Genomic DNA, 12,885 nt, shown 5'->3' with positions numbered 1-12,885 from the left:
TTATCTGACTTATAGGATACACAGATTCAAACAAAGATAAACCTGGACCTGAAAGAAAATGTGATATTTACTCAAAGTTGAGTAAGCAACTTTTCCCTTCCTAGACTTTCGGCTTTTGAATCTTAATGTAAATTAATGCTGAGTCGTAAACAGGCCCAATAATCACATATACCGCAGCTGGCACAGAAGCAAAAATAGACTAATCTTCTACCTGCAAATGCTAGCATCCCATATACACACTGGTTTGTGTTGTGGCTGCTGTGCTTCCTATGTAGCTCTCTGCTTTTATGACCTGGGAAAGTAGTAGAGGATGTAGCAAGTTCTGGGGCCCCTAAACCCATGTGGCAGACACAGAAGCTCGGAGCTCCTGGCTTTGAATCGGTGCACCTCTGGCCATTGCAGCCATTTAGGAAAGTGAATCAGATCTCTCTGTCTCTCCTCTACCCTAAAATTGACCTTTCAAAAAAATTAATGAGTCTTTTTAAACCTTAGATATGTCAGTTTATAGATCATAGAACTTGGTTCTTGTTCTTGGTGTTTTTCTAAGCTTACCCTACATGTATCCCATGGATAATCTCATCCAACCTGAGGCATTTTCTACACTTAAGACACCAATGCACCAAAATATTCTTACGCCCACAGATCATATTTGTCCAGAGCTTTAGACACCCATTTCCAACAGTCCAACAATCTGATGGGAGAATCTACTCGAACGTCACAGAAGCATTATAAACGTTTACAAAAAGAAACAATCATCTTCCTTTGTAAACCTGCAACCCCTAGTATGACCCCTCTCTTGGTAAATAGAGTACCATGCTCAAAATATGCCAAACTTGAAATTTTAGAAGCATCCTTGATTTCGTTATGTCTTTCTATTATTTCAACATTTATTTTCATTGGAAAGGTAGATTTACAAAGAGTAGGAGAGACAGAGATCTTCCATCTGCTAGTTCACTTCCAAAATATATGTAAAGGCTGGAGCTAAACCAATTTGAAGCCTGGAGATTCGTCTGAGTCTGGCACATTTGGTGCAGAGTCCAAAGGACTTTGGCCAACCTCCACTGATTTCCAAGTCCACAAGTAGGATGCTAGCTGGGAAGTGAAACAGTCAGGACATAAATCAGTGCCCATACAGGATGCTGGTACTTGGAGGTGGGGGATTAGCCAATTGAGCCATTGTGTCTACCCTGTGATTTTGTTACATCTTTCAACTTCAGTCAGCAATCGCCAAATCCTATCAATCTGATCACATTTATACTTCTTGAATGTGTCTTTTAACCTCTACAGGTATTTCTCCTCCCTCCATCACCATTCTACTATTAATTTAGTAGGCACAGATACTTTTCTCCCTGTATCTAGAATCCCCAACTATAATCAATCTTCTACAATGTTGGCTATACTTCTATAATTATCTTAGGCATTACTCATGCTAAATATAATTCATGATGAAACTCTATATGAAAGGTAATCCTGTTTTTCAATGCTTAATGGGAAAAGCCTCTAAACTGGAGTTCATGATCTGGCTCCAACATAACTTGTTCTAGCCATATTTCATTTTATCACTTCGAATAGCTTTGTGTTTTGCATCTGCTAATATAATCTTTAAAATGTCTTACTGGGAAACTAGTATTCACACTTTAAGAAACACTGCAAATATTTTATATGTACAGACCTTGATCTCTCTGTAGAAGCTAGTTATTTCATCCTTTATATTTAAACGGAATTTTAGCAGTTATGTAAAAGCAATTATTACATTTAATTGTAATGAGCTATTTCCACATCATTATTTGGAATCATTTTTCCACACACCATGAATGTCATACAAGCAGGATCTGACTCAATGCCTGACACATATCAAGTGCTAAATAAAAGTCTGGTAAGAAAATACAGTTTGTTAAAAGGAACTTAGGATGGCATCACAGAATAAAAACTTCACTCCAAATTGATTTTATCATACTACAGGCTCAAATTGTTTAACCAGTGTGTCTTCCTACTGAAACTCACAACATAGAAACTCCACAACCCATGACTCACACTTTTATCTTCGGTAAGTACAAGCTTATGGAGAAATATTGCAATGAAAGCACATATTTCTTAAAGCATGGTAGAGCCCCCCCCCCCAAGTCGCACACTACAATATTTTCCAGTTGTCAGTTAGGCATGCAGAACAATGGTATCATAGAAGAGATGTTCACAGTTTGTGGCAGAAAAATCTAGGGGCGATTAAAATGAGTCCCTTACAGACAAAACTTTCACCTATTAAAAGATGAAAATGGATAATGTAATCAATGTCACATTTAATGCATATCTAAATATTAATATGGATATCACAAATTTTTAGCTCAATTTAAAATTTCCAAAATATAAGATTCCAATGCTAATTAGAAAACAGTACTTTTCATTTGTAATGAAGCTGCATTTGACACAGCAATTAAAAGTTTTCAGGGCATGAAAATCACTTGTATTTCAACAGATAGCAACTAATGCCCTCAAAACAATTAAAGGGCATATAATTGATATAAAGTTTCACAGAAAATATTCTAGAAGTTTCTGGAAGAAGAAATCACCTAGTGGGGTAATGAAAGTGTTGTAAGAATTCAGTGCCACAGGTTGTCTGTAAAGTACTCGTTGAAATATGGTTCAATATCGATACAGTAATATAGCAGGAAAGGGACTTCCAAGGAAATCTAACAAAGCAGCAAATCTATCCAACCTGGATGAAGTCGGATCCAGGGAGGACAGACAGAAAAAATGGAAGTCAAGGTGTGGTATTAATGAAAGCAACGATCATGAAATGCAGAAAAAACAATGCATTTGATATATATAGAAATCAACTTTCCTCTCTGAGTATTAAACACAGAAGTATGTGCATTCACTTGGAAAATGGGGGCATCATTAACACATGCCAGTGATATAAGGAAGAGAGGATTATGGATTTCCGAGGGCAGGTGCAGTGATCTTTACCCTTAAGCAGACATCTGAATCCCCCGGAGGGTTTGTTAAAACAAAAAATTCTGGGTCCTATCTTCAGAGATCAATAGGTCTCTGAAGGCAGAGGTAGCTCTGACAGTTTGCATTTTTAGTAAGGTCCAAGGTTATGTCAATGCAACTGGTTCACTGTTCATTTTTCAATGATCCTTCAATAATCACAGATCTAGACAAATCTATTTTTTACAATGTCATTGAGCTATTAATTAAAAAGAGCATATTTTCAGGACAATCTTTTAATATGTAATTTAATTCTATCAATTGAAAATTGATGGGTGTCCATACTTCCATTCACTTGGTTCTTTTGGTTTTTAAGGCATTTTTTAAAGATTTGTTTATTTTTATTGCAAAGTCAGATATGCAGAGAGGAGAGAGAGAGGAAGACTTTCTGTCCGATGATTCACTCTCCATGTGACCACAATGGCCAGTGCTGCACTGATCCAAAGCCAGGAGCCAGGAACTTCTTCTAGGTCTCATACACAGGTGCTGAGACCCAAGGCTTTGTGACATCCTCGACTGCTTTCCCAGGCCACAAGCAGGGAACTAGATGTGAAGCTGGGTTGCTGGGATTAGAGCAGGAGTCCATATGGGATCCTGGCACATTCAAGTTGAGGATTTTAGCCTAGACTACCTCACCGGGCTCCCATTTTGTTCTTTTTAAGTGTACTTGCAGGCCCAGCATGGTAGTCTAGTGGCTAAACTCCTCACCTTGCATGTGCTGGGATCCTATATGGGCACCAGTTCTAGTCTTGGCGGTCCTGCTTCCCATCCACTTCCCTGTCTGTGGCCTGGAGAAGCAGTTGAGGATGGCCCAAAGCCTTGGGACTCTACACTCATGTGGGAGACTCAGAAGAGGATCTGGGCTCCTGGCTTCTGATTTGCACAGCTCCAGTTGTTGTGGCCACTTTGGGAGTGAATCATTGGATGGAAGATCTTCCTCTCTGTCTCTCCTCCTCTCTGTATATCTGACTTTCTAATAACAATAAATAAATCTTTTTTTTTTTCTTAAAAGTTTACTTAGCAGATGGGGAGAGAGAGAGAGAGAGAGAGGAAGAGGAAGAGAGAGACAGAAAGTAAGAGAATAAATGAATATGCTTATGCTGGTTCAGTCCCCAAATGCCAACAAGAATTATGAGCTCAATCCTGATCCCCTACATGGGTGGTAGGGGCTCCAAGCACCTATGCCAGCTTCCTCTGCCTTCTCAAGTACATAAGGAGGAAGCTAGATCAGAAGCAGAGCAGCTGTGACAGCACTTGGATAAGGGGTGGAGGCATTGCCAGCAAAGGTATAACCCGCTGTTCCAGAACACTAGCCCCACATGATTTTGCTTTTTTCAATTGGTTAGACGACCTATTCAGTCCAAAAATGAGAGATCAAGGATGGTCAAGGAATTTGCTCCACAATACCACTGTGATAGGAAGGGACTTTCTGAATCTTTCATGGTGGTCTTCCTCTAACTTGCTGACTTTCTCAGCAGCCAAAAATCTATTTGAAACTTTTGTCTCATATAGGAAATGGCTTCAAAAGCACTTAGATGTTTATTTTTCATCTTACCACAAATTGTCTCTCCGTCTGTAAATGGCTATTTGTCGGATTAGACAAATTTTGAATGTTCTGAAGAGCATTGTTGCATTCAAATTCAAGTATAATCCATAAAAAGCACACACAATCTATAACCTCAGCTGGGGCAACATATGAAACAGAGTCCCTGGCCATATGTAAGGGGTGCAAACTATTAACTAGTTAACAGCAGCAAATGTATTTTTGAAACCTACGTTTATATACACAAGCATTCCCTAATGAAAAAGTATGTTAGAGACCCAAATCCAGTAAAGACGTACCTTGAGTAGATTTCTCTACTTCTTTCCTCTTTCTGTTCTGGCTGTTGTAATTCATCCTCAGCTCTTGGTTGTACTCATGCAGAGTTTCCCTGGAATTATATGACTGTCTTGGTTTTCTTCCATCTTCACTCTCGTCGGAAGAACTGGTGTAAGCTAGATCCATTTCATGCTTGACTTTTGACAGAGGCTGGTACGGTTTGCAGTCTGTTTGCTCCATCTCTAATTAAGGAAGATCAGTTTCATGAACAAAAGGACCATGAAGTCCTTTAATGTAAGCAGTCCTGAAAGACAGAGGGAAAAACACAAGCCTTCTTAGATTTGTCCTTTTGCAAGAAAATGCATCTGGCAGATTCACAATTGGCCGTGATAATACTATCAAAGGAGTGAAGCAAAAGACAAAGTAGATGACACGAAGCTAGCCGGAGGCAATAACAACACTTTGTGCTACATGCATATATTGTCAAGTGTTTAGGATGAAGCAGGAGGTTGCAGCATCAGAAAATACTCTAGGTAAAAGAGAAAAAGCCTTTTAAAAATATTTGTTTTGGAATGCAAAGAAGGACCTTTATTTTTATGGTATGCACCTGTTTTTAACGCTAGATTTGGTGACTAGATTTTAAAAAAAATGGATATGAAAGTCGCCAGAAGTTCAAATATTAACCCAGCGCATCCCATGTTTGAGATGAAAATAAGTGAGAGAACTACAGTTAGACAAAAACAAATTCTAGCTGCTGGTTTTAATATTACATTTCAGAGAGAGCCTCTGAGGAAGAAGGGACTCGGAGAGAAAAAAAATCAGCTACCAGGGATCATGAAATAAAATGTCCTCGAGGAAAGCTCAACTGTCTGTATTCAATATTGTAGCTTTTGACTCTCGGGCCTGCAGAGCATTCTTAATGAGTTACATGGCGGTAAACTTTTGTTCTTCCCAGTATTGAAAGGAGGGAAACAACACTTATGGTGACTATACTGCTTCCGGAACAGCAGGGTCTAATTCGGTTTTAGAAATAGCTATGTTAAACATCATGAAAAATCACTGAAAGAACCTCTTTCCCCAAAGAATGCTGAGCTAGGAGCCACTGCAGCTCTTAGGGCCAGTAAAGGCATTAACTGCCCTACTTAGCACAGAGAGGTTTGAGAAGATCAAGTGCCATCTGAGATGTCAAAGTCCTTCTTAAATTTAAAAGCCCTGTAAAGAAAAAAAAAAGTCTGTCCTGCTTTTCATTTCTCACATTATTTCAGTGTCACATTTCCATCCACTGCTGCAAATTTTCAATCTGGTCCTTCTATACAATATTTTTAAAAAAACAAATCTAGTTTAAAACCAAATAGCTTAATAAGTTTAGTTTCCTATGAAAATGATTTATTTTTCTTCAGTTCTTCATTACACATATTTTAAAGAAATGGTTCTCCTCTATTTTGTTTAGAATCTCACTTTTTGGAATTTCTATTGCATTTATGCCCAACACATATAGCACAGAAATGACCCAATAAAACCTCATGGATTGACTGACACATATTATATGGTAAGCATTGCTTTGTGGTAAGAACAGTGTCTCACTGGTCAAGATTTCAGTTTCCTAACAAAATGTTATGGTTCCTGAAGGCAAGAGTTGAGTTTGCTTCCTTATATCATGAAAACTACTGAATTCTGTCCTAGTCACATATTCACAAATGAACCTGCACACTCCCTAAATGGCCTATGTAGATAGTTTAGTTTGAACTGACAAGAGAATTGAGATGATTAGAAAGAAAACAGGTAAGTAGCCAAGTCATTTCTTTATATACTGCCTATACATTCATATCTTCACAATTTGTACTTCTAGTGTCGTTCTGTCCTCTGAGCCACAAACTGGAATATCCAACTCATCCTCATTATATCTATTTGGTAATATAATAGAGATCTTAAATTTAGTACACTCAAAATAGAGCTCTTGCTTCCTATCCTTAATCAAACTTGCACCACTCATAGTGTTTCACATCTTTGTAGATGTTCATTCTGTTTTTCTGCTCAAGCAAAGAACTTGAAGTCATCCTTTTTCCCACACCCTCCATCAGTAAATCTTGCTAGTGTCATCTTTGACACATCTAGACTTCAAGCATATCATTCTACTTCTCTAAGTACCACATTGGTTAGAACTATTGGCTCTCACCTGGATTATTGCAATAGTCTCCAATTTGATCTGTTTACAGCATTTCCTATCTACCACACATTCTCTACACTTCATACAGAATCTTGCAAAATCTGTCATGTCATATCTCTCCTTAGCACATAAGTAGCAACACCGCTCTATTCCCTTCTAAATGAAAGCTCAAATCCTTAAAATGGTCTGCAAGGCTCTAGCACACCATGTCTCTCAGCACCCCAATTGTTCCAAACATACCTCTTGATATTTTCATCTGACCTCATGGACTCTAGCTGAATCAACCCCCCTGCTACTTCTAACAAGGCATGTTCCCACCTTAGAGTCTTTACAATGTCATTAAAAACCACAAAACCTAATGCTCTTCATCCTCCTTCAGGTCTTCACAGATTTATGTGTTCTATATTAAATCACTTGTCGTCTACTTTCTCCATCTCCATTAAAATGTAAGCTACATGGAGGTAGGTATTTTTATCTATTCTACTCACTGCTGCTATCATTCACAATAAGCACAATGTCTGCACAATGTGTGGCATAAAGTAGGCACTAGACCAGTGTTAGATGAATGAACAATTGTCAGCTACTCTCAAGAGGGGGATGGGGCAAATGTGGAAAGTAAGCCAAAGCTCCTATCCCAAGGAACTAGCAATCTAATACAATAAATAAGCAATTATACTTAAAAAAATAAAATGATGCTCACAAAGAAAAACAAAGTGATATTTGAATAAGTATTTGATAAATATTTGATGAAACTATTGGTTATGGTAAATAATTTAGTTTTTTTTTGGTCACCAATGCTGTCACCACAACCACTGAAATTCTACTGAACATTTATATTATTATAAGGCAAAATTTCCATCTCTTTGTTACTAGGTTCTCCAGGCATATCCTTTATGTGAATGGCTATCTAAATTTTAGGCCTTGACTTCTCTGCAAATATTGCAAATTGAGAACAGAAACAAAAATGGCCTTAAATACATACATGTTTGCAGCCAGTTTTACTTAGAAAAGGAGTATCAGTGATATTCATCTAACTTTATTTTAGCGAACACATACACTGCTGTGTTCAGTGAAGAATGAATGTTTAATGAAATAGAGACCTATTTTCTACATAAGGCCACTGATAATTAAAAAATGCCTATCAAGGAATTCATAACTAGAAATAATTTAATAGAAAACTTTGCATAATATAGATAGTAATCAATATTATATCATTTTCTAATGTATACTTTTCATCTCTTGACTTGTTGCTCTTTTAATTGTGTCTTTGGCGGTTTATCCTGATCAATGGAAACACCCTACATGCATGGCCAGAGGAATGTTCCTGTTGAAGCCTCACTTGACTAGAACTTACCCTTAAAATCACTCAGTAAATTTAAAAAAGAAAACATCCCACTTCCATTCCTTAAGGTTGTGTTGTAACAGCTGTAATTTATCATGTTAAAGTTACTCCCGTGATTATGTAGATTCTATGCAGGCTCTCTTCCCTCAGTATGTTTATTTGCAACATGCAAACTCAGAGTGCTTATTTTGAGTAATATAGCAGTAAATAGGCATTTTGGACTATGACAGAAGACAGAGATTTCTGTAGCCATTTTGAACCATTTTCAAAGTTCTAATCATTATAAGGCATAAGCATGAATGCATGAATCAGCTAAATATGTCACATCTATTCAAGGTTATTCCATGTTCTAGGAAGCAATTTTAGTTAAACCACAAAAATTAAGAGAAACACCAATAACAGTGTTTACAATAGCACTTTGATTAGCATACCAAAACTAGGAGGGAAATTTCTAGTCTATTTAAGGTACATGATAGGGGGTATATACAATGGGGTCCTAAGACTGTAGAAGTACAAAATTGAGATCTATGTCAGAGACTTGAGAACTACAGCTGGAAATTGCTGACAAATAATTCAGTTTCTGTAAAACAGGAAAAGTAACATCACAATGCTAAAGATGAATATTTTAAGCCTACCAAAATTGTAAAGCACAAGAATTGTGGAAGGTTGCTATTATAACTAATTCGTGGTAAGGCAAGAGTCATATTTGCTTAATTGAGTTTTGCATTCAGTGCCCAACAAGGTACTCTAGAGGTCTTGGCTGTCAAGTATATGTTATTTACAAATTATGATGACCCCATAAACTCAAGAGAAAATTCCACTGTGTTTATAATGCTATTCATATTAAAACAATTTTTGGTCCTCTAGTATGACAGTAATGATAAACCTTAAAGCAAATGTGTACATAAAATACATGTTTCAGTGGAACAGAGTGAAAAAGTCAATTATCCTTGTTACTGTAGAAGTTGCATTCCCAAGTTTCACATGGTATACATTTAAATGTCACCACCTGTGGTTTGTTGTTGTGCTTTCTTTGTACTTGCTAAAAGATGAACTCTAAGTGCCTTCAAAAGGGGCCCATGAAAGTTTATCCTCATTTATGTAGTCATCACATGGCTAGAGAGAACTCACTATGTGGGATATCACAATTATCAAAACAATGGTAGCAGCGGCAGTAGGGGGTAGCAGTTATCTCATAATGACAGTTATCAGGTACAAGGTCCTGTTATAGTGTTTTCCATATATTAATGCCTTTAATTGCTATAGCATCCTTTGGTACAAGTACCATTTTCATCCTCAGTTTATAGACAAAAAATGAATGACTGGAGCATTTAAATGTTTGACTAACCTTACACTGGTAGTGATTCATAGAGTTAGGGTTTCGATTCTTATAATCTGTCTCTGATGGTCAAATTCTTAACCAGTATTCTCCATTGTCTTTCACTTGTTCTTAGACAAAAGGCCAAGAAGAAATTTCATTATCTTTTCAAGGGAACGCAGCACAAGCTCACATGGGCATGTGCTCCCTTCCTCACTCATGCTTGCAATCTCTCTCTCTCTCTCTCTCTCTCTCTCTCTCTCTCTCTCTCTCTCTCTCTCTGACGCACACACATACTCCCCAGCCAAAAAAAGAATGATATCCTGTCTTTCACAATAAAATGAATACAACTGAAGACCACCATCCTTGGTGAAACAAGCCAGTCCCCAAAAGGCAAATGTTTTCCTTGATTTATGGTAATGAATATACAGAATACCAAAAAATGTGACACATTTGAGCTAAATTGGTACTTTTGAGATTTGATCATTGTTTATACAATATTCCTAAAAAAACCTTGAAAACTGTGGGGTTTGTACTTATCGTTGAATTACTTTCTTAGTGGTGGATTAAGCTTGTGACTATAAAAAAAAAATTGAAAGCCTATCATTGTAAAACTTAAAAATAACAAAAAGACCAGGTGGGAAGAAAAGACAGAGAAGATGGGGTTCAAAGTGTTATTATGCTCTCAAAGTGTATATATGAGCACATGAAATTTGCTTTTTATAAATTAAAATAAAGGAAAACCTTGCTGAGAAATTCTTGGTAAATCACTTTGGCTGTCTCAGGGCCAACTTCTTTAAAGGGAAGATGATAAAGGGAAGGGATCATCTCAGAATTCTTCCAGATCTAACATCGCTTAATAGTGTATAGGGAATTAGATGAAGAATTGATCAGAGTTTTTAGTAAGTGGGATATTCAAGGCCTTGTTTACATTATCTATATTTCCCATCGTCTCCCTTCCCTTTCTCTCTCCAACACCCTCAGGCACACCAGTGGGCTACAGGGAAGTAGAATGAAAGTACTGTTTCCAATGAGTAGCTTTGTGAATATGACTTTGTGTTTGTGGGTAATGACATCCCTCTATCATTTTATTTTCTTTCAAAATGTCATTTTGCATGATATATTCTACTCTGCTGTAAAGGAAACCTGCTCCTCAAAGTAAACCTTGTTTATTCTCAACACAAACAGGCAAGTCCTACACACAGCAGCTGCTTACAAATAGAAGCCTTCACCAAATCACTCCAATTAAAAATGGGGTGAGGATAGAATGTATTGCCTAAGGAGAGGAAGCCTTCATAATAAAACAGAGGAAATGAGGTCACACCATGCCCTGGGAACAGTTATCGCAGAGGGTGTAACACTCCATGAAAACATTATAATAATTTTCTCCAAGGAAGACCTTTAACATCCTTTAACATTAATACAAATTGACTGATTTGGAAACACTGGACTTAAAAAGTTCTTTAAAAGAAATCTAAACCCTTGACTGATTTTCTCTTACATTTCTCTATCTTAAGGCAGCATGCAAATAGTGAAGTGCAGCAGAAAGGCATAAAGTAGAAATAATCACTTGATTCTTTACAGGATTGAGGGAGAAATCGCCATAACCCTATTCTCCTATAAGAGTAATTGCTGTCACTCTGGTCCATTTCCTTCTAGTTAAAATATACACACTGATTTTCTTCACCTTATTTCTGACAGCCTGTTTTTTCAAAGAAGCAGGTTCTATAGTTTATATAACCACCCCTCTTTAATGACTATGTAGCTATCAATAATTTACATACATATTCCCCTATTGTTGGACATCGTACTGTTCCTTCTAATTTGCTAGTATTGTAAATGAAGCCATATAAAGACACCGTGAACATCTTTAATATTTTTATTATTTCCTCAGGGTAGATTCCAAGAAGCTGAATTAATGAACCAAAAGGTTTGAACACTTTTTGGTGCCTTTGGGGGATTGTAGTGATTTATGCTACTATTAGCAATACGTGGGAACACTCTCTCCTATCATTGCACCCTTGCCAACTTTAAATAATATTTTTTAATGTCTACTTAAAATAAATAAAGTAGTGGTAGTTTTAGTTTTTATGTCTTTGGTTATTAGTAATACTGAATATTTGGTCTGCATATTTTTGCTAGTTTAGCATTCTCTTTAGCATAACTGTCCATATACAGCTTTTGTGCATTTATCTACTAGGAAACTTAGTGAGGTTTTAACATACTGTGTTCATGCAGTACAACAAATAACCATATACAATATTTGGTGAAATCGTTTTTCAGTCTCTCCCCCTCTAATCTCTTTCAAGCAAAGAAATCTCAATATTTTTTCCCATTTTGCTCAGTGGCTGTTTGATTGGCATCATTTAGTTATTCACAAAATGAAATTTAGATTGAATTTTCTGTTTATGCATTTTATTTTAAAAGGAGTCAGAGTCGGAGAGAGTGGGAACAGATGGGAAAAAGGGAGAAGATAAAGGGAGACAGGGAGAGATTCCATCTGTAGGTTTACTCCCCAAATGGCTGTAACCACCAAGACTGAGCCAGGAGACAGGAATTCTACTATGAATCTCCCATTCGGGTGGCAAAGATTCAACTGCTTGAAATCTGGTCTGCTTTCTCTCAGGGTTTGCTTAAGTTCAAAGCTGGAGGTTAAGAACAGGTGAAATTTAAACCCAGATACTCCAATACTGGATGCACATATTCCAAGGGCCTGACACTGCTGTGCACAATGAATTGGAACTTTTTTTAGAAAACTGCATTGATTTGGGTGTGATGTCAGCACAGAGGGACATATAAAGTCAAATCACTGTTACTTTGTCATAGTTGTCCATTGTTCCGTGTGTGTGTGCGTGTGTGTCATGTGAGTACAATTGTAACATGTTAGTAAATAAAAACAGAAAAATCATCAATTTTTACAAGTTGAGAATTTTAAGTACTAAATAGAGGCCATTCTTATGCAGAAAACTGGTTTTGTAATACAAACATAGCCTATTGTATTAAAGGCATAACACTCAAAATGAGTTGATAAAGCATTCTGTTTACCTCATCAATTCACATGTATTTGTTTAAGTGAATCATTCAATAAGCATTTAAAAATATTATAATGTTCAGTAAAATAAGCCAGCCCTTAAAGGGCAAAGATTATATGATCTCTCTGATATAACACAAGTTTCGTGCAAAACACAAACCAGATACACAGATTAACAAGTATATAATGTAGTATCATAGATGAACTGTATAATGACGAC

At 36.9% G+C, this 12,885-nt stretch overlaps 1 protein-coding gene across 3 annotated transcripts in view; it reads right to left on the bottom strand.

The window, feature by feature from the left end:
* Positions 1-5,111, bottom strand: part of TENM1 (teneurin transmembrane protein 1) — a 531,802-nt gene extending 526,691 nt beyond the window's left edge. Inside the window, exon 1 of one of the 3 annotated variants that reach the window (XM_040999695.1) lies at positions 4,831-5,111. In XM_040999695.1, coding sequence (XP_040855629.1) covers positions 4,831-5,047 — 217 coding nt within the window. In that variant the 5' untranslated portion in view covers positions 5,048-5,111. The remainder of the gene's footprint in view (positions 1-4,830) is intronic. The other 2 variants (XM_040999696.1, XM_040999697.1) reach the window with 2 other exon arrangements.
* Between the last annotated feature and the right edge of the window lie 7,774 nt (positions 5,112-12,885).

The sequence above is a fragment of the Ochotona curzoniae genome, unplaced genomic scaffold (genome assembly GCF_017591425.1).
Source record: "Ochotona curzoniae isolate NIBS_2020 unplaced genomic scaffold, NIBS_Ocur_1.0 scaffold_1852, whole genome shotgun sequence".
In the NCBI taxonomy this organism is placed as follows: domain Eukaryota; kingdom Metazoa; phylum Chordata; class Mammalia; order Lagomorpha; family Ochotonidae; genus Ochotona; species Ochotona curzoniae.
This window is presented reverse-complemented; position numbering and strand designations above follow the sequence as displayed.